General features: G+C 35.9%; 1 protein-coding gene across 1 annotated transcript in view; it reads left to right on the forward strand.

The window, feature by feature from the left end:
• The window catches only part of LOC145670136 (NFX1-type zinc finger-containing protein 1-like), a 242,788-nt gene that overhangs the window by 66,191 nt on the left and 153,587 nt on the right, over nt 1-23,010 (forward strand). The window contains exon 7 of the mRNA XM_081738515.1: nt 16,638-16,784. Coding sequence (XP_081594641.1) covers nt 16,638-16,784 — 147 coding nt within the window. The remainder of the gene's footprint in view (nt 1-16,637; nt 16,785-23,010) is intronic.

The following is a 23,010-nucleotide window of genomic DNA, read 5'->3' on the forward strand; positions in this document are numbered from 1 at the left end:
CTTATTTGTTTATAAATTTAATTTTTGTAATTACACATGAAGGTTTGATGCCATTACCAAGTTCCCTCCCCCGTCTAGAAAGCGAAAGGGCACGAAGTTCCTGGAAAGTGTTTAGAGGTGAATGGGAATTTCCCTCCTTCTTCCCCTTCAATTACCACACTGTTTGCCATGTGACAAATTACGATGAATTTAAATTAAATTATCATAGTATAATTATTTCCTTGTTGAATTATCAATACTTTTCAGTGGAAAAAAGGATGAAATTTCAAAGTTCCAAATCAAGGTAAGTAGACCAACGTAAAGGGAAAAGTGTAAAATTTTCCATATAATTATGCGCACAATCCAAACTTAAAATTTCCGTGTGATTAAGCTTACAGTACAAATTTTATGCCTATTTTAGTCACAAGTTTTTGGGTTGATTGCCCTGTGCTGTAAGGGCTCCATATAATAAACATAAGCTTCAGCAATTATTATAGTACAAAGCAAAGGATATATGAAACCAAGCACTATTTTTTGTTTCTGATTTTTTCTTAAATAACATCAATCGTTTTCGATCATTTTTACAAACCAACTCACTACCAATTTTCCATATATAGAAAGTACCCCCCTCCCCACATAAAGGAGAATTTAAAAAATGCTAGGACACATTCTTTTTATTTTCAATAAAGAGTTAATACAGTGAATTGCAGCTCCGTAAGTTTAAAGGCTTGCGATATACTAATTTTTCTTCGCAAAAATTCGGATCCTCACTATCTCCGTAGGATATTACGCATTATAATAAAAGCAATATAACGTCCCAGTTTGGATTAAGTCCTAACTATATACCAAAAGTAATTTCATTTGACTTTGCAATTTGATCGTGATGATCACGCACGCATAGTTACATTCAATTTTTATATAATAATTTATGCATTACAGTGATTCAAAAATGTATTTTTTCCAGTAGTTAGCTCCTCTAAAACTCTCAGATCTCGAAAGTCAAGTAGTAGTATAAGTCCTATTGCTATTATTACAATTTAAAATATCAATATCCAAAAGTGCCTGAAGTTCTTTTTTCACTTGGTTAGATATATTCACCTCAGGTAAGTAGACAGAAACAAGTGGAAAAGGAAGGAAAATGAAAGTTTTTGAAGTTAAACGAAGACAAATTTACCAGTCTTCAGAAGGTACTGTCTACAATGCAGTGAGCAGAGAGGGTCGGTAGATCATACTGAGTCGGTGGGTCGCAGTGGGTCACAATAGGTGGTGGGTCACAGTGGGTCATGGTGAGTGGTGGGTCTTAGTGGGTCACGGTGGGTGGTGGGTCAGTGGGTCACATGCTGTTGACCCACTCAAAAAACTTGACCCACTGACCCACTCCATCTCTGGATCTGTTTTAATAGCTTAGTGAACTATTTAAATTTCTAATCACACCGTACCTGTTAGTACATTTGGGTTAAATTCCAAAGTTCGTCGTCCGTTTCTAGGCAAATTTTGAAAATTTGCTCATTTGTGTACTTGATAATATGTAAGGAGAGCGAAAGTTGTGTTACAAGATTATTTTTACATTATTAGATTATTTTTTTATAAGCGGTTATAACCATGGAACTATTTGGCAAGCGAAGAAAACTAATTAGCACGAAGTTGCCGCATGGTAAATACTAGTGCTATCGAAATCGGTGTTTGAAAAAACCGAAAACCGGTTTTTGAAAAAAGTGAAATTTCATAAAACCGAAATATCGGTTTTAAAAACCTCTTTTGGTGTTTCGGTTTTCAAAAACCGCAAAACCGCTTTCGCGGTTTCGTTTTCAACTTCAGCGACTTCGGTTTCTAAAATCGCACAGTTGCCAGATGGAGGGAAATTTCCTTCGACGTAAGGAAATAATGCTCAAAATTTGCAGAGGGGAAAGAAGGTATTTTTCTTAAAATGTCTTAAAATGTAGGGAAATTCTTGTTGAGTAACTTTTACAATTGGCAGAATAAAAATATAAGTTGCAACCTCTCACAAAGAGGCACGGCTACCGTTATTCGGAAGTAAAAAAAATACAGAATAAAACATGATCGGTGTTTTCTTCACGTTGTTGAGGGAGTAAAGTTAAATAGATTTTATTTTTAAAATTTTAATAATTAAATTGAATAAAAATAAATTAAAAAGTCAAGTAAATTACAACAACGGAAAATTAGGTTAAAAAAATTCAAAATTATGTTATCCAAGTATGGTTTCGGTTAAATCAGTTGTAAATACAAACGTGTAAATGTACAATGTTTTAATTACAAAAAATAACACAAAAATAATGCTGTGTCAGGAATATTGTGAAAGTAATTGTAATGTTTATGTTGTTATTTGTCAATTGTTAACATCAACACAAATTTTAAAATGTAACAAAATTGTCAAATTACGGAAATATCTAAAAATTTTATCTATTTAATAATCATTGCAGAAATGCAAATTTCGGCAATGAAATAGCAAACACGTAAAGCTACGTAAAGCAAGGTGGCAGTCTAAAAAATAACAGGTTTAAAATAAATACCCAACAAAAAAATGGTAATCATTCAAAAAGAGGTCTCAAACAATCATTCGACGGAGAGGTCTCAAACAATCATTCAACGGAGAAAAACTCTCAGTTCAGTCATTTAACGTTTTACAATTCAACAAAATTTACGTTAAAACAATTCACTAGCTATGGTAAACTAATCTATAATATAAGTTCTACAACCATTCTACATTTAAACATATTGGCAGCATTATTATCGCCACTAGTTGGAGTTTACTCTGCTGCACCTTAGCTTCCTAAAAACATCATCAACATCTATCCTAAAAGTATGTGTTTGCTATTCATTTATCATCATCAAATAAAAAAAAAAAATAATCAGACTCCGTAGGTTGTAATCTAATAACATTTATTCATCCTCTACACAACACAATACACTCAAATACCAAAATCTTTTATTAAAAATAGAATAATTATTAACGTAACTCATCATGTGTTTACTTTCTTAAATTTAATAACTAAATTTTCCCGAACATTATAAAAAATGTTCGGAAAACAATCTCCCTGCGTCATCAAGCTACGCACTTGCTATTAAAAGCACACAAAGGGGGGTTGACATGGTGGAGGCGTTTCGTGGTCTAAGTGCTTGTAATATATTAATAAGCCAACAAATGGCAAAAAAATATTCTTGTTAATATTATATACTTTTAATAACGCATATTAATACGCAAAATTATAAATATTTATTTCAATATCTTATTTTTTTAAATTTTATCTTATTAATATTTTAAAATTTCATTTACAATAAAAAATAAAGTTTATAATATATTATTATTTATGTTTATATTTTATATATTTATATTTTCCAATCTCATGCTTCGATTGGATCAAACGCAAAGCACCTTTAAATTTCAAAGAGGGCCGTGTTAAAAAATAAAGTTAAATAAATTTTATTTTTAAAATTTTAATAATTGAATTAAATAAAAATAAATTAAAAAACAAAATTAAAAAATCAAGTAAATTACAACAACGCAAAATTAGGTTAAAAAAATAAATTTCAAAATTATATTATCCAAATATTGTTTTGGTTAAATCAGTTATAAATACAAACATATAAATATACAATGTTTTAATTACAAAAAAAATCACAAAAATAATACTGTATCAAAAATATAAAAATAATTATAATGTTTATGTTGTTATTTGTCAATTATTAACATCAACACAAATTTTAAAATATAACAAAATTGTCATATTACAAAAATAAACATCTAAAAATTTTATGTATTTAATAATCATTGCAAAAATGCAAATTTCAACAATAAAATAGCAAACACATAAAGCAACATAAAACAAAATAGCAATCTAAAAAATAACACATTTAAAATAAATACCCAACAAAAAAATAATAATCATTCAACAAAAAAGTCTCAAACAACCATTCAACAAAAAATCTCAAACAATCATTCAACAAAAAAAAACTCAGTTCAATCATTTAACGTTTTACAATTCAACAAAATTTACATTAAAACAATTCACTAACTATAGTAAACTAGTCTATAATATAAATTCTACAACCATTGTACATTTAAACATATTAACATTATTATCGCCACTAATTAAAGTTTACTCTGCTGCACCTTAGCTTCCTAAAAAACATCAACATCTATCCTAAAAATATGTGTTTGCTATCTATTTATCATCATCAAATAAAAAAAAAATAATGAAACTCCATAAGTTGTAATCTAATAACATTTATTCATCCTCTACACAACACAATACACTCAAATACCAAAATCTTTTATTAAAAATACAATAATTATTAACATAACTCATCATATGTTTACTTTCTTAAATTTAATAACTAAATTTTCCCGAACATTATAAAAAATGTTCGGAAAACAATCTCCCTGCGTCATCAAGTTACGCACTTGCTATTAAAAACACACACAAAAAAAATTAACAGCGTATAAACTATTGCAGGTGTCTGGGAGTTGCGATAAGAAACCAGTCAACACATTCAAAACCACTCATTTATTGAAGTGGCAACAAATCAACAATAAAATTGTGTATTGCGATCTAGATTTTCTTTTTCCTTCTTTTTTAAAAAGAAAGGCAGGTGGTGCTTTTTTGTTAACAAAAGAAAGAGTGGTAGTACTATTAAAAAAACAAGGGGAAAGAGTATTATTATTATTTAAAAAGGAACCTATTGATTACAAATTTCTAAAACTCGACTGCGTCAGTGTTAAGACTACTTAATGCCTGTTGATTCTACTGTAGAAGTGTAGTGCTGTGTGTGTGTGTGTTTTTTTTTAGAGAGAGAGAGAACGAGAGAGGGAGATCATATTTTTAAAAACAACGTTATTTGAAACTTTACTTATAATATTGTAGAAGTAGTTATTGAAATAATAATAATAATAATAATAATAATAATAATAATAATAATAATAATAATAATAATAATAATAATAATAATAATAATAATAATACTGTAGATTTGGGCGTAGGGAATTCTTCTGTAAAAAAGGTAATTTCTGATGCTAGAATAGGGAAATTTAATGCGGATTATTTGCCAACACTGCTTCAGCTTTCTTTGTTTCTGTTCAAAACGTAACACTCAATCATTAACACAGCTTTACCCTCACACTTTAGTAACAGGGTATTGTTCTTTGAGTGAAAAACTTGTATCAGATTTTATCAGCACAAAGCTTTGCAATGCAATAGACAGTCTGCTGCTTCTGTACACAATCTCATATTTCTGCTAAGCAAATGTAGGGTTAATTTTACATTCAGAAAAAAGTAGAATATAGAAAAAGGACGAAGCCTACGATGTATTTTCTTGAATTAAACATGAAGTTTCATTTTAACACAAACGTTTCACAAAGGCTAATGAATCAAACTATAAATTTATAAACAAGGCTAGAAAGCCAGGCACGCGATGGAACGTGTATTGTATATTAACAGATTAGTCGAATTTGCAGACTGCATTCCACTGGCACTGCTACCGTCGTAAACTAGATTTTTCACGGGAGCCTCATTCTGTTCACTGCCTCACTTGAACATCTGGTAGGCCTACTGGTATTACCGTCAATTTAGGCATTTGGTATCATTTCTTCGTTCAAATGCCAACAACAAACTTATAAGACACTGATTCATACAGGTAGCGATACAAATATAAAAGATCGCAATCTAAATAGGTGAGATTTCAAATTGAATTTCATGAGTTACATGTGTAGTGATCTTAAATAGGAATACACCTTATTTACTATTTAACTGTGACTTGTACAACTAACGAACTATCCCTTTCGCACAGTGCTGCACATATTACCATAATAGTCTTGGAGCAAATAATACAAAGTTAAAACACACATATAAATCAATCCGCTTTTGCGGTTTAGGTTTCGAAAACCGCATTTGCAATTTTGGTTTTGAAAACCGCACTTGCGGTTTTTTGTTTTCAGCAAACCGGTTTTCTCAAAAACCGAAAACCGCAAATGTCACAAAAATTCGACAGTAGTAGTAAATACATTAATGAAAGTCGAACCTATTAAGCACGGATTCTGTCATAACGTACCCAGCAGGGTTGGCTGGTTTAAACCAGCTGGTTTAAAAAAAAATGGTTTAAACCAAAAACAAAAAATGTTCGTAAAAGTGTAAGTGCTCGTAAAATCTTGATGAACACACATTTGTGCGTTATCAGGTTTCACTCCCGTATATTATTCGTATTATATTCAGAGATAAATTCCCCATTCATTACTCAAAGAGATTATACTACAAAAGCAATTTTCTTTTTTAAAAAATAAGTTTATGAATGTTTCTTTTGTGATTTTTGTATAGTTGGTTATTGTTATGCAATTGCAATCAAAGAAAAGTTTAAATATTGTTTTGTTTTAATAATGTTTACTATTGGTAAAATACATCGAAATGCCGTACTGTTTGGAGAGGGGACATACAAACCCTACGAGAGGCATTTATTGAAATCAGAAGTATCTTTGGTATCTATTTATGTATAAATGGGTCAGAGCCAAAGTGGACTCAAATAATTCGTATCTTTATTCACTTTTCTTACTGATATGCAAATTATGTCTTTGTATTTCTTGACTTGGACTAACAAAAATCGTAGTAAACAAACTTGGACTAAATTAGTTCTTCTGTACTCTGCAGTATTTTGAAATTGTCCATATGTAATTCCGTATAATGGTTTCACTTGTGCAACTGTTTATCTTTTTGTCCTTCTAAAATGACTCTTGACAATTATATTAACATGTATGTAAAGATTAGTACAACGTATATTTATCAGGAGTCCTTCGTGAGTGAGTCGGCAGACGTATCGCATTTCTGGCCAATTAGTCCCGGTTTCGAATTTAAAGGGAGGACAATTTCTCTGGGATGTAAGCCGAGAACCGGTTTGGATTCCGCTTTAAGCTTATGTGATCCCTTCCAGCATAATCCTGTTGTTGCATAATACCTAGGTAACACTAAGGCGAAACAAACTTATTTCTGTCCATATGTGATATAAATACATAGAACAAATTATTTAAACCAAAAACACCGGGTTTAAACCAAAAAAGTTTTTTTTCAATAGAAATCAAAAAAGTTTTTTTTTTCAATAGAAACCATGGTTTTTGCCATCCCTGGTACCTAGTAACCACAATATACAAAATAATGTGAAGTGAAGTATCTGAAGTTAATGTGCTATCTTATGGTGCGTCAGTATAGAAATGTCCGAGATTTTAGGGCAGTAGCGTAACTAACGGGCCCGCAGGGTCCGCAGTGCAGGAAAGCCCAGAGCAAAAATGGCAATTTAAGTTTCGAAGACTAACTGTATGTTATGATGTTAAAGTTATGTGGTGTTAACAAAATGTGGGTTTATAACTATATCTCATCTTTTGCCTGTAATGACGGAAACATCTGAGCGACTATCCAGTAAGCTACAAGCCAACGAAACATTCATTGACCAGCCCTTTGATCACCTGCTATTTTTGAACGAAATCGTTGAACTGACATAAGAGCCACGGGGTACAGTAGATACGTTCGCCAGACGGTGACAGGGATCTCACTCGATTAGTCAGTATAATGCTTGTGCATTGTGTAGCGAATTACACCGATATATCACAGTTTGGTGGGATATAGAGACAGCTGGGCATGGAATTTCGGAAGCAATGCGACTTGTCCGGTCTCCAGTAGTCACGATCTGCCGCGCTTAATATCTTCCGAGGTTGGGAAAAAGACGGCGAAATCATCACCATACCAAACCAGAAGAATTAAATGGCCACACCCCATTAAAAATGACTGACATCATGAGGTTAGTACAACAGGATAGAACAAAGTCTATAGCGCAATAATAGACTAGCAGTGAACAAAGCACTAAGATGTCTAAGTATACAGCTCATCGTATGCTGTTAGATATGGGATGAAGGTGCTTGACGATGAATTGGATTCTTATTGGAGTGATGAGTAGTTGAGGTAAGATTTGATCCGGAGGTTCTATGTGATGGAGAAAGCGGTGAATAACTTCTAAGTGACGGTCGTTGTACGGTTCTCGATTGACACTAAACTGATCAAGCATCTCGGCAAAACCTTCGGCTTTTTCCTCTTCCTGATAGACGAGGCCTTACGGTCCATAGAGGAGTTGATTGACTTGAGGTCGATTGGTGTGGAGTGATTTAACAAGGGTCCAGAATTCATAGGTTGGTGTTGTGAGGTTTGATAATTTATTAGTTTCCCATTGTTGCAGGCGGATGCGTCTTATGCACTGTCGGACTTTCTTGGTGAGATGATTATACAAAGCATGTAGGGTAGGATGACGTGTACGTTGTCATAGTCTGCGGATCCAGCGTTTGATTTGGACAAGGAAGTGCGTTCGTCTTTCTTCACTGGGAGAGTGGTTGTAAGGTAGGTCGAGCTTCTTGGTCGCAAGAGTGTAGGCACTATTTATTTTAGCTGTGAGCTGGTCCACAGCAATATCTATGTCAGCGGGAGTGGGTAATGGTATTTGAAGGTTAATTAAATCTGAAAGAATTTCCTTATATTGGTCCCAATTGGTGACTAATATGGACTTAGATATGTGTTGAGATTGGATTTCGGCGTATACAGGATTATGGTCTGATAATACATTGACAGACTCTTGAATTGGTGAGTTGAACATCGTTGTATAGCAGCATGTCAAGAACGTCCGGGCGGTCTCCATGGATAGGAAAATGTGTTGGTTCTACCTATGCTGTGGGAGTGAGCTGAATTCTAAATAGTGTTGCTGCGAGATGTCTCCATTGTGGTTTCCTCGACGAGTGTTCCATAAAACATCTTTAGTGTTACGGGATATGAAGTAAGGACAAGCTAGGACATCTTTATTTCATGTGGAAATTCAACCAGTCATCAATGGAAGCCAAGCAGCCTTCAAGAGTTCACTGCCTGATGTTATTAACACCAATATTGTGTTGTACGTCGCAATCTGACTTTAAATTGAAAGATAAATTAACTATTGCTTTGCTGTTATTGAGGAAGTCTTTGTACTTGTAAGTAATTTGTAATAAACAGTGGTAGCGACCTTTAGAACTTTCACCCTTTAACAGTCTCACACGCGACGCTTTTAATTTGCTTTGTTAGATCAATTGCTTCTTTCAGTTGGTTCGACCTCATTAACCCCTCATAGTCAGGCTACTACAAGACATTGCCCGTTTTGCTCGTTTACCCACGACACGATGTTACAAGGAAGTAAGGATTATAGAAGTAAGGACTTTGATTCAGGCGAGTCTCCTTTTGGTTCGTTTACCTAGCAATGTTAGCAAGCTCAGGAGCAAGTTTGAGAACTTTGTGTTGAATCGACGACATGTAGAAACATGGACTTGGTCAATGTCAGTTTTGGGTAATCGACCACGCTTAAGAAATCTTGTGGTGTCACTACCATCGCATTCTGACGTATAAGGGACAGTCAGGTCAAAAGCAATTGAGAGAGCACGAGCTTAGGCATTTTGGATCTCAACCACGACGCGAGACAGATCGGAGTCTCCCTGCCTTTGGGTCCGGCATTCAATGCCATGGTTGTTTGTCGGACAAGTTTTCACCATGGAGGTCATCAAGACATCCCGACCTGTAAGTCATTGGAGCTTCGAGAACAGCACCTAAATAAAGATCACCTACGAGTAAAAAGGAGGAAAATGGAACATCTTCGAATTAGGGTGAGACTGTTCAAAATTAGTTGCTCTACCATCTATTCCTTAACACCCTTATTGCTACCAATTCTCAATGAAAATGCATGGGTTATTTTCAAATTATTTTAATACTAAATTCTTATTCATTACCTTGTCTAATTTTGCTCGTGGTTCTAGCCGCCTAAGACTAGTGGTGGAGTTGCCTCCATTTATCATGTCTTTTATTTCATACAAATATGGTATTGTTATCCCGCACCTTTTAGGTGCCTCTCGTTTCTATCCCGACAGTTAAGTTGTGTCATATCATTATCATTAAGATCACCTGCAATGATAGTTCTAGTGTGTGGGTTTCGGAGGTGAAGAAGATCATCAGGTTGGAGAGGATTTTTGATTGCCTGTAAACTGTTATAATGTTGATGCTTGAGTGCTGAGTATGGACTGCTATTCCCAAGGCTTCTATAGATTGTAGCTGTGGTAATTGCAATATCGTATACGGGAGATGGCGTTTAATGAGGGTGGCCAGCCCTCCTTCTGGCGTTGCTCAGTCTAGTCGAATGATGTCAACTTAACGGATATTAAATGGTTGATTGGGTTTCAGATTCGTTTTTTTTTTTTTTTTTGGTATTAAGGCAACATCTACATCGCACTCTTGAAGAAGGTAAATGAGATACAGGCGTTGAGTAAAGACTCCATTGGCGTTCCAAGATAACAATCTTATGTTGCAGTGAATTTTATGATTAATCTGTGCCATCATCACAGATATCAGCAATGACTTCGATGATAATTTGGAATTTTCTGAAAATATCTTGTGCTGTTTTTAGTTTTTACAGTCCCTTTTTTGCTTTTTGTATTATTTCTGCAAGATCCAGGCCTGTATTATTTCCTTGAGTCCCGTAAGGATATCACTTGAATTGGTGTTTCCATCATCTTGGGACGGCTGCGGTGAGTGTGCTTTTTTAGCATAGGTTGTGTGTTGAAAGGGTTGTGGAAATGAGTTTGGTGCCTTTGCAGCTGAGGTGGTGGTTTCCTTGGAGATTGGTGATGGTGGAGCATTTGTTTTCTTGTTTTGTAGGCGGCGTTCTCTTTCTTTTTGAAAAATCCGATACCCTCGAAAGTTGGCAGGATGATCTCCCTGGCAGTTGCAACAATATGCTGGTTCTTCCTTTGTTGTTTTTAGGGCAGAATTTTGTGAGATGTGTTTCCGGGCATTTTAAGCAACGGGGTGTCACATTGCATGTAGCCTAGCTATGTCCAAGTCGTTGGCATTTATAACGTTGTAAGAACTCCTGAGCTTTGTATTGTTCAACTTGAATTCTGTAATGCAAGAGATATTGTAGATCGTTGATCTGTTTTGTTGCTGGGGTCTTATCCATTAGGATGAGTAAGAGTGGGAATGGAATCCTTCCGTCTGCCTGTTTATTCTTACTTTTCACCAGCTTGACTTCTCGAATAGAGAAACCTTTTTCTTGTAGTTCTGCTTTTATTTCATGTGTTGGGGTGTCAACAGGTAGCTTGCTTATTACTGCTTTAAAGGGCAAATCTTTCTTTGCTATTTCAGTAGAGTATTTATACTTGTTGGTTTCGCAGAAGGCGATAATCTTGTCGTAGTCTGCTTTTCTTGTGCATGTGAACCTGACAAAGTCTTGAGTATGCTGTACTTTGGTGTCTCCCTTGAGCGTGGTGATGTCAAGGGGAGTGACTTGAAGTTGAATGTTTTCTGTACTCATCGGCGCAAATCTGTCATCAACATTGGGGGGGGGGGGAGGTGGACGGGTAAGATCGTTCCCATATTATATATATATAAGCGATGTTCAAAATATTTATGATGTTGAAAACATTGCTGTGGAGGATCAGGGGAGCAGAATTGTCTTCAGTGGCGTATTTAGGGGGCTATCGGGCTCAAGCTCCCCCCGAAATAAATTTGTTAGTTTTTCGCATTCCACGTACAACAGTAATCCTTCTTACTATTCCTAAGAATGTCATTGACTTTCCATTCTCTTATGCTATTTGTTCAGAAATAATACTGTATTTCTCAAACTTCATTCCAAGTAAGAATTGCGACCGTTTGTTCTTTCTTTCGTCCTTTCTACTTTTCTGTTTCTTTTTCTTGATGTTACTATCTTTCGTTTCGTCTATCACACTTTATCAACCGTTGTCAGTTGTGATTCAAGTCGGCCGTCATCAGCAACACCTAAACTAAGAGGAGTTGATAAGCGAAACTGGTGTTCCACACCAACTTGCGCGGATGTCAACATGACAGGACTTTAGTTATTATAACAAAAGAAAAATTATATCGTTTAGTTATTTTTAAAAGAATGAAATGTTTGAATTATAGAAAATCAAAATGGGTAATAATTAGCCCGGGAAATTAGGTAGGCCAAGAGGATGCTTTCTTTTTCTTGTATGAATAGAATAAAGGGTTAGATTCACTCGTAAATTTTTGTATCATATCATATAGGATTTATCGGTCTGCAATTCTTGCCATTATAACTTCAATTTATGCATGAATTAAAATATATTTAATTCTCAAACTCAGGTGGGCAATTGCCCACTTGCTTCCCTGTATTGGGCATAGCTCCTCGAAACAAAACCCTAAATAAGCCAATGGTTGTCTATGTCTTCAACATTGGGAGGTGGGCAGATTTGAGGCTTATTCTAGGGAAGGGAGATGAAACTCATATTACGGTAGATTTGAGGTGAAGCTGTTGTAGAGTATATTATATATTAGCGATGTAGATGAAGTAGTAGTACATATCAGTATTACAAATCACTGCCCTGAACACATTCTGAAATCTGAATACATGCATATTTATAATTGGTATATTTCTAATTAGTCATCCACGAAGATCCACGTTAAACTGTTTTATAATAATATAAATAATGACTTCCCCAAAACTACGAAGAAAGAATATCAATTATGTATGACGCAACAATATTCTTATTTGAGCAAAATGATGATAGCATTACAGGAATCTTTACAGACATCTGACGCATGTCATATACTCTTTAGTTAACAGATGTAACCTTAAGATTATGGAGAAAAATATTCCAGCAATTGAATTATTTTCTTTGCTTACGAAGCATCCTCTCTCAAAAGAAAAATTGGGACACGTGTAAATACGTAGGAACAAACCATGGTTCGACCACAAATGCATTAAACTAGCAGATAAGAGAAAACAGGCAAAATTGCGTTGGCTACAAATTCCGAATGAAATAACTTCACAAAATTTCGTAGACATCAGGCGGGGAACTTCCGAAACTTTTACAACAAAGAAACAACTTTTACAATTTTTTGAAAGCTAAAATTAAGGAACTTGAAGATAATAGTAAAAGTAAAAACATTCGGGACATGTATAAAGGGATCAACGAATTTAAGAAAGGCTATCAACCTCGTGCTTATATTAAAGAAAACTGACGGAACAGTTCTCATTGATACAGACAGCAATTTAAATAGATGGAAAGATTTATTTGACGATTTGCTTAACACGCAGCCAAAAACTAATGTGCGTGGAGAAAGGGAGATACACACCGAAGAACCGTATATTCTAGAACCCAATCGAATAGAAGTAGAAATCGCTATAAGGAAATTAAAGAAACACAAATCTCCGGGTGTAGACGAAATTCCGGCTGAGTCAATTTTAGCTGTAGGCGAAAAATTGTGGAACAAGATACACAAACTCATCCTCCTTATCTGGAACAAGGAAGAATTTGCCACAAGAGTGGAAAGAATCAATCATTGTTCCAATCCACAAGAAAGGCGACAAAACTGACTGTAATTATTATCGAGGCATCTCTCCTCTGTGAACATCCTGTAAAACCCTGTCAAACATTCTATTAGCAAGATTGACCCCATACGCAGATGAAATTATTGGGGATTATCAGTGCGGATTTAGACGAAATCGATCAACTATCGACCAAATATTTACCATTCGCCAAATACTCGAAAAGAAGTGGGAATACAATACCCCGGTACATCAACTATTTATTGATTTTAGAAGCGCTTATACGACTCGGTTAGGAGAGAAACATTGTACAACGTTCTTACAGAATTTGGAATACCGAAAAAGCTAATTAGATTAATTAAGGCATGTTTAAATGAATCCCAAAGTAAAGTCCGGGTAGGAAAATTTTTGTCCACGATCTTTCACGTCAAGAATGGCCTGAAACAAGGAGATGCGTTGTCACCATTATTATTCAACTTTGCCCTGGAATACGCTATAAGGAAAATCAAAGATAGCAACCAGGGCCTATAGTTGTACTGTGTGCACCAGGTTATGGCGTACGCTGATGATGTAAATTTAATGGGGATGATAGGAGAACAATAGAAAGAAATCCATAGGTCTTACTAAACGCTTACAGGGACATGGGTTTAGAAGTAAATGCAGAGAAAACTAAATACATGGAAGTGCGTCGGGACCGTAATACAGCAGATTATGAAAGCGTTAAAATATTAAATAATACTTTTGATAAAGTGGATACTTTCAAATATCTAGAGTCAATATTAACAGACGAAAATCATATTCACGAAGAAATTAAATGTCGACTAAAAACAGGGAATTCGTGTTACTATTCGGTTCAAAATCTCTTTACGTCGCAAATACTGTCGAGGAATTTGAAGCTTAAAATATATAAAATGATAATCATTCCTGTTGTTCTGTATGGTTCCGAAACATGGTCGCTTACTGTGAGGGAGACTGAAAGTATTTGAGGACAAGATCCTGAGACGAATATTCGGACCCAAGAGGAACAAGAATGGGGAATGGCGTAAACTTCACAACGAGGAACTACATAATTTATACGGATTACCAAACATGTTTGGGTCATCAAGTCTAGGAGGCTCAGGTGGGCAGGTCATGTAGCTAGGATGGAAGAAAGTAAAAACGCTTTCAAAGTCTTGAGTGGAAGACCAATCGGAAAACGATCATTAGGAAGACCAAGGCGCAGATGGGAGGACAATATATTAAGATGGATCTCGCAAAAATAGGAATACAAAGTAGAAACTGGATCCATTTGGCTAAGGATAGAAGTCAGTGGAGAGCTTTTGTGAACGCGGCATTGAACCTCCCTGTTCCATAGGGCATAGAGTTAGTTAGCTTACGAAGCATGAGTAGATGCCTAGGCTGATACTACAAATAGATGAAATGCGCATTTAGTGAAAAGATGGGTTCTACTGACATTGAGCTGCCTATATACTCTTCGTGTGCTAGGCCGTAGGGGGAGAGGAGGAGATAAGATTTCACATCAGGTTACGCCATGCACAGTCGCACACCTTCATTTTCATTAAAAATGCAAAAGCCAAGAGAAACCAACTTCATTTCACTTTCCTTTGTGGCAGTCGGACACAAATCATCACACTTATCTGCAAAAAGCACTTTTCAAATCGGATTATTGGGAAAGCCTCCGGTTCCAATGTTTGGGGGACATGTCTCCCCATTTCCCCGGAATTTGTGCCCGTACCTACAGCTGGGACAACTTTCCAGCATGAGGAGAGGGGCATATCCTCCTCTGTCATTTATTGCAATTTGTGCCCAAGTGGCGGAAGTGGAATTAATACATATTGATGAGACTACTAAACGCACTACAGCACGAAGTTCAGTTTGCAATACTACAGAATACGATTTTTTTTTTTGTTAATGGAAAAGCCAAGAGAAATCAATTTCATCTTACATTTCTTTGTGGCAGTCGGACACAAATTATCACACTTATCCCAAAGAGCACTTTTCATGTTAGATTATTGGGGGGACAGTCCCCCCCAGGTCCAAGATTGCGGGATATATCCCCCTCATCCCCTCGGGATTTGCGCCAATATCTGTACTCATATATGTATGTACAGTTCGGTTGAGGTGATTTTGTGTGTGTTGGAGTTTGTTCGTGCGGTTCCGTGCTCATGCGGCCTTCTTGATCTTGTAACGGCGCAGAGCGATTTCTAAAACCAACAACTGAGCGTGGAGTCGCCGTGGTTTGTATTTCCATTCTGGATCCTGGCAAGTTTCGTTGGCTTTTGCTAAGATTGGAGGTTGTCATCCTCTTCATACTGCATTTGCTCATCTAAGTATTCAGAATCTTGTGCAGTTGCTTCATCATGTGGTTATGGCTGCTGTGTGATGTCTCTCTTGTTTGTGGAATGGATGGCGATTGTAGTAGGATTCGTCACGATTTGCTGCGGCTGCAGAATTGGGTCCCGAAGAGGACATCACTGACAAGAGACTTGCCGTTGGGGAGTCAATTCTCCTATCGTTGTGTACTGTGGTGTCGTCGTGTTTGCGATCTTCACATTTGATGGGGTGCGCTGCATTTTGCTTGCTTGATCAATGAAATTTGTCCCCTGGAGGGAAAATTGCCGGATCTGTGGTTGTTTGATGCAAAATTGCGTTGATTTTTGCTTTATTTTTCAAGTTGCGTGATGCCGAGGTGAACTTTTTCTTTACTTCTTTAATTTTTCCTATCTTTGTGTGTTATTCATAAACAAAAGAACTTCTGGCGCTTAAAACTGATTACGAGGGACGCAGGTTATGCATCGAATACTTCTGAGCTCTTTTTCATGAAGAGATGAAATTGGGGCTCAAGGCTAATGCTTTGTTGGCCGCACTCTTTAGGAACAAAATTTGTGAGGTATGAATCTATTAGTGTTTTCACGTTGATTTTAGTATTTAACATTGAATGATACATTTTTTTAACTGGAAAAATATTCTGACGTCACATCTGTATATTTCTTGTTTTCAAAAGCAAAACTTACAACAGTGTTATGAATTTAGAATATTGTTGCATTTACAATACTGTACCGGTACCTTATTGTATTTAAAAATTCAACTTCCGGCCTGAATAACGTACTTTTGGTAAAAACTGGAAGCTCTAAATAGCATCATATGATAGAGCATAGCCAAATACATGAAATACATTTCTAAAAGTTTTGTTTATTTTACTCATTCAGATTTCCAGAGGGGTGTACGGGTGGTTTGTAACACCAGGTATATCTATCTATGTATCTATAATTTTTCTTGTATCTTTTTTTTAGGAAGTTGACAACATATCAAGTTTGCAAAACAAACATGAGGCTGAATTCCTGATTAGTTTATGCAGACATCTTGTTCTTCAAGGATATGATCCGTCACAAATCGTTATTTTGACTGCATTTTTAGGACAGGTGTATTTGTTGAAGAAGGTTCGTATTGAAGTATTTTAAGATCAGATATTATATATTATGTGCTACAGAACAGTATTTAAAGCTGTGTTGAATTTGTTAAAATTAAGAATATTTGAAAATAGATGGTATTGGATTTTGAGCTTTATTTTAGAAAGTTATCAACATAAAGAGGTATAATTCAACACGAAGAGACAAGGAGTTCCATGCCGTTGCTGAAAATATTTTAAAAATTGCCATATTCAAATATCTTCCTGTAAATTTGTGAAACAGTATCTTATAATTGGCTTCTTTATTATCTTTCAGATTTAAATTATCGCCAATCTTATTTTGTAAAATGTTCCACCCTGGGTTATTTTGTTGATATAAATTGTATGTTTTCAAGTAAGAATTAACGTTTCCCTAACTAAAGTAGTTGATGCACATTTTCTTTGTGAAACCCCGTTTGTCTATCGGTAATATATCGTATTCTTCACACTCTAATTGTAGATGTCCCTATGTTGTCCCGGAAACAATTTCCCTCATTAGAAATTGCTTCCCTTCTATTGGTTCATACATTTCGTTGATCGAGTAATATCGTCGTAGTGTCAATTGACTACTCATACTGCTTTACAAATTAACTTTCTCTTCTCTTTCATACTATTCCACTTCTGTTGAGCGGAATATATCCGCTCAATACAATAGAACCACTTACTTTGCTATTCTTACTCCAGTATTTCTATTAGCTGTTGAAAAGGTTTAGCTGGGATAGTTCTGGATTTACAAAATCTGTCCTCTCCAAAGTCGTTTAAAACTCAAAATGTCATCGTTTTTCTCTAAAACACAACTTTTATTAGTGATCGAAACTCAGGTGATGGGAATAATCTACTCTGTCAATCACTTTTGCTTATATTTCAGCAAAATGCAAGAGCAAAAATATGAACATACAATAAATTTTCATAGTGTGTACCGGTTTTTATTAATAAATTTTATAGCGTGTTTCGATTTTTTAGTCTGGAAATCAGAGAGTCCTAGTCATACTGTTTCACGGTATCAACAAATTTTGATCGAAAGTATATAAATTGTTTAAATTTATGATTTTTGCATTCATTTAAGCATAATATTAGAAAATGTAAAAATATTACACTATTATTAGCTCTGGTTATGAAAAAAATAACCCTTGTACAACAGTATCAGTATATTTCAAATGTATTAAAATTTATGAAAACCCTTAATCAAAGTAGTTATAAATATCGAGATTAAGGTATTTTTACATTCATTTAACCTTAATTTCATAAGTTAGGATATAATTAAGACATACACTAGCTCATAACTTTTATACCTTTGTACACCCATACTTTAAAATGCGCAAATCAGTGTTTATAGGACGAGCTTCAAATTGTGGTAGAACAAATTTGTACAAATATGTTTTTGATACATCAAGTAAAAACAGCACGAAGTAGTCCTAATTTCTTTATAGTTGAATAAGAATTCACAATTAGTAGAGACAAAATCTAACAGTTCCAAAAGAACAAAGTAAAATGCAATATAAATTTTCAACCAACAACTGCACTACAATATAAGGAAAAGTTTCGTGAGATCCCTTGTACAAAATAAATTCCTGTTGAATTCATTTTGAGTGTCTTCACTTGGTCTGCCTTTTATACAGTACATCTGGAGCGTCCCTTGCAATAGTCTAACAGTAGTCTGCTAACATGTTAGAACTTCCACTTGCCCTCATATTTTTTTTTCCATGGCTGCATTATCTTGATGAAACCGCTCACCATGTTCGTCACTTACTGCTCCACAATCCTCAGGGAAAAAAGTCGAGTTGAGAATGAAGAAAGTGGAGTTTCAGAGACATATTGCAACCAAGTTTCTCGTAGCATAACAACTCAGCCACTATTTCTCTGTAATTTGTTGCTCGGTGTCTTCCCAAGAACTGTAAGCAAACACTTTTCAAGCTTTCCCACGCAGCTTTTTCCTCACCTTGTAGAATTTCATCGAACTGATGATCTCTGAATAGCTGTCGAATCTATGATCCTATAAAGTCGCCTTCTTTAACTTTGCTGTCACTTAAGCGAGGGAACTGTTCTCTTAAGTACTTATAGGCCTCACCATCTTGGTTCATGCTATTAACAAAACTTTTCATGAGAAATAATTTAATATGAAGCGGGGGAAGCAGCGTCGCCAAACTCACAGCTCGGAATTATTCCAAAACCTGATCGAAATTATGCTAGATTCGATCAAATTATGCTAGGTCCTCATAATTACTAATTCAAGAGTTTTAAAAGAAAAAAAAAAAAAAACGAAGTTGAGATACGATAACGTAACTTAAAATACGCAGAGCGCAAGAATGCGTGGATAGAACTCAATACTTCACGCACCAAAGCTTTAACTCAACTAAACTCAACAGTAGTTGCCAGCCTCAATGGCGTATATATCGTATAAATGAATGCAAAGTGTTTGTTTACATATTTTGAAAGAAAATTATCTCGCAGCATAAGCGGAGTTGAGAATTGTCTGCTGGGGGGGGGGGGAGACTTTAGCTTGCTCTCGGAACTTTCATTTCAGGAATAAAGATGGCCATGAAGTCAGAAATAAAGATGGTGGAGTTATCAAAAGTTGGGGGAGAATGGCCCCCATAGCTCCGCCCATGCCTCGCAGTTAAAGGATTAGAAAACCCTGGGTGGAGCCACAAAACAAAAAGCCCAAAGCCGTTTATACCTTACTTCGGAAAATAAGAGTGCTTGTATGGTTTACCGACTATATGAATCAATGGAAGAGGATACATTTCTGCCGTTCTTTTTCTTCCCACGACCAACTTCTTTCTCATCTCCAGGTTTTACGGCTTTTTGATAAACTTGCTGAAATTATGCTAGATTTGGGCAGGATGCTAAAAGCAAGATGCTAGATGCTAAAGACATCCAAATTATGCTAGATTTAGCATCATTATGCTAGATCTGGCAACGCTGGGGGGAAGCAAAATTCGCTTACATTCTATAAGTGGTTCATGTTGCATATAATTCACCACTGGCTGAAGAGTTTCTCTTGTACTCCAGTCACTTTTGCCGTAGTGAGATGCACGATCTCTACTGTCCCAGTCACAAATAAAGCAACAATATTTTGTATACGCTAACTGCATACCTAACAACAGCGCTATCACTTTGAGGTCACCACAAATGAGCCACTGAAAATCATAATATTTAATGGCTTGAAGTAAACGTTTCAAATTTTCATAAGATTCTTCCAAATGAACTGCATAACCTACTGGAACTGAAGGAAGTTCATTTCAAATATGTAAAAGCACTGCCTTTAAACTCACCTTTAAGGACGAATCTATGAAGAGCCTCCACTCCGTAGGATCGTAATTTCTTTGAGAACCTTCATGAAACCACATTTCTATACATGCCACAAGTGTGTCTTGCATAGTAAAAATGAGATGAACTTCTTTTGCATATTCTTATACACTGAAACATTTACTTCTATGCTACAGTGTATAGGAATATGACTTCCATTGTTGTAACCTTGACGCTAAAATTTCTGCTTTGGATTTTGGTGAGTGAGTCTATGTGGCTCCCTTGGGGGGTCGCTTACCACAAAGTCAGGGTCGTTCGAAGTACTTGGTTCAGGAGCTACATGCGTGATTATAAAATAATGTATTTTTTATTATTTCGATCGTATGAAGGTTCTGCTTTCGGTCCTATGCCGTGTCGATCCTACGCCGTTTCGGTTCTGTGCCGTGTCGATCCTATGCCGTTTCTGTCGTATGCCGTTTCGATCCTACGCCGTGTCGGCCCTACGCAGTGTCGGTCCTGTGCTGGGCGCATTGCAGAAGGAATATTAGGATATACCAAGGTCCGCTTCTTCCTGGAAATTCCATTCTGGGCAGAAGGAACAATACAAAAGTAACAATCTTTAATGTGGTTCCTCGGCTCCCTCCAAAACGTAGCCATTGCAAAAGGCATTGAATGTCTCTTCCTATTAATCCAGTTTCGCAGATTGCTTGCACAAGGGTTACAAACAATGTGGTGCCCAAGCCTTATCCTGATCTCCAATTTTACAACCATAATAAAGTTCATAAGCTTTTCTTATTAATGGTGTTATATCTGCTTTTGTGAAGAAAATGTTACGTCTCCACACACGTAGTAGAAATTGTGCGCTCTATTCACACAATGTCGCGGTATTTTCGTCTATTCAAACACTCAAAATGTCATTTCAAGCAACTCAGAATAAGTGTTCAAAAATATTTGTCTTTTTATATGCAGCACTACAACAAAATCACATCAACAATTGTGATAACTGCAATAGCGTTGTTCTTTCGAACAATAGCAGAACACAACTGTGATCAGTGATGCTAACCTAGAATGTTATTAAATCCCAGCTCGAGAGGCAGAAATTCCCATTTTACTATAGAATTTCCCACGCTCTACAAAATTTTCAAAATGTATAAAATAGGAAAAGTGAAGCTAATGTATATCACTCACCTCCTTCAATATACGACTCAATTCAGATCTTCTATGTTAATCAAACAGATTACAAATAAGTAATTAGGAGACAGAATTGAAAATTGTTGACGCAAACAAGTGCCTGGCGCGAGCTGGGATCGAATCAGGGACCCCAAGCACCGGTTGTGAACACTCTACCACTGAGCCGCCGCGCCCCCCTCCTATGAATCTTATTGAAGCCAGTTAATAGTATTCAGGGACTAGAGGTAGATGGTCTCAGTGTTTTATGTGAGAGAGGTAGTTATCCTCAGATTTCAACAATGAAAATGTAAATTGAACAAAATCACCTAATTCTTATTTACTCTGTGGTGGTGATGACGAATGTGAAAGCGAAAATCGAATATTAGCTCTGGTTTTGTTTTACATTCATGTCTAAAAATAACGTTATAATACTGAATATATTCGCTTTATTTGGTGTAAAAATGTCCCTGATCTGACAACACTGGAAAAACTATACAAATGCTTTGTTTCTTTTTATTCCTTATCACAGTCAGTGATGCCAACACGTGGGAAAAATCCCATTTTGTGGGATTATTTGGACATTAATTTCTCCAAAAGAGATAAAGGGAATTTTCGTAGAAATTGACAGCATATATGGGATTTTTCATACATTTACTTCATCTACGGCAATAAACTTCTTTATGGGCGGGAAGTAAACTAATAAAACTTCAATAAACCTTAAATCAGTCCTAATGGTCAAATTTTGATACTGTAAAATGCATGCTAGTACGAAAGTGATTTACACAGTGACTCAAAAATCTAAAAATAACACCATTGAACTTATTAAAAACTTTGGTATTAAAAAATAATACCAAGAGGGAAACAACCATCTTCCAAAATGTTCCATACGAAATTACTGGAGTAGCTATGCAGCTTTATTTATTTACTTTCGTTGCGTTTACGACCCAAATCAGGGCCGTAGTGGCCAGGCGGGAAAATTTCCCGGTAGGCCCTGAACGGTGATTTTTTTAGTGGGCCTTCCGCTTCATATCGTAACAAGACAGTGCAGAAATGCTGCATTTGTATAAATTATAAATTACTTCTGATGCTTCAATTATGTATATGCACTAGGGGCACCTATGAGGGGTTCATGACACAGATGTGCCATTGTTATTTTAGGGGGAGATGTGAAGTAATAGAGGGTTTGCAGATGATTGTACAGTTACATGAGAAGAATGGGGGGATTGGGCATTACGCCAGATCAGTCAGTGTTAGGAGATAAAGTACTGACTAAAAAGTTTTAAATCTGCATTTTAAGACTTTTCAGCATATTGGATCCGAGTGACATTCCCGTACTCCTTTTTATTGTCGGAGGGAGGGGGCAGTACATACATGTGAGTGGACCCCCTACAAAGTTCCTTCCTGGTGGGCCCGTAGTAGTTAATGGGGTCACCCTACCGCACTCTTAATAATCCAATTTGGGGCCACCATGGACCATAGCGAATGAATCAGGGATGCTTTGGCCCGGGATTGCGTCACCTATTGAAATTTTGCTTATGCTTATTCAGGGGCCATGCACGCTGGTACGAATGAGTCAGAGGTACCTTGGCCCTGCTATGACGTCATTGAATTGGGAGTTTTGGATCAGAGGTGATGATGATTCTTTAAAATTACTAAAAATATGGTCTTGATGATTCATTACGTTAGAAAGAGTACAGGTTTACGAATGCTTTTTTATTTTTCGTTCCCTTTTATGGCATAAAATTTGGAGATTGTTATATCTTGGATGAGATGGACTAACACTGGTGCAAATGAAATCT

The sequence above is a fragment of the Thermobia domestica genome, chromosome 1 (assembly GCF_964235325.1).
Source record: "Thermobia domestica chromosome 1, izTheDome1.hap1.1, whole genome shotgun sequence".
Lineage (NCBI taxonomy): Eukaryota > Metazoa > Arthropoda > Insecta > Zygentoma > Lepismatidae > Thermobia > Thermobia domestica.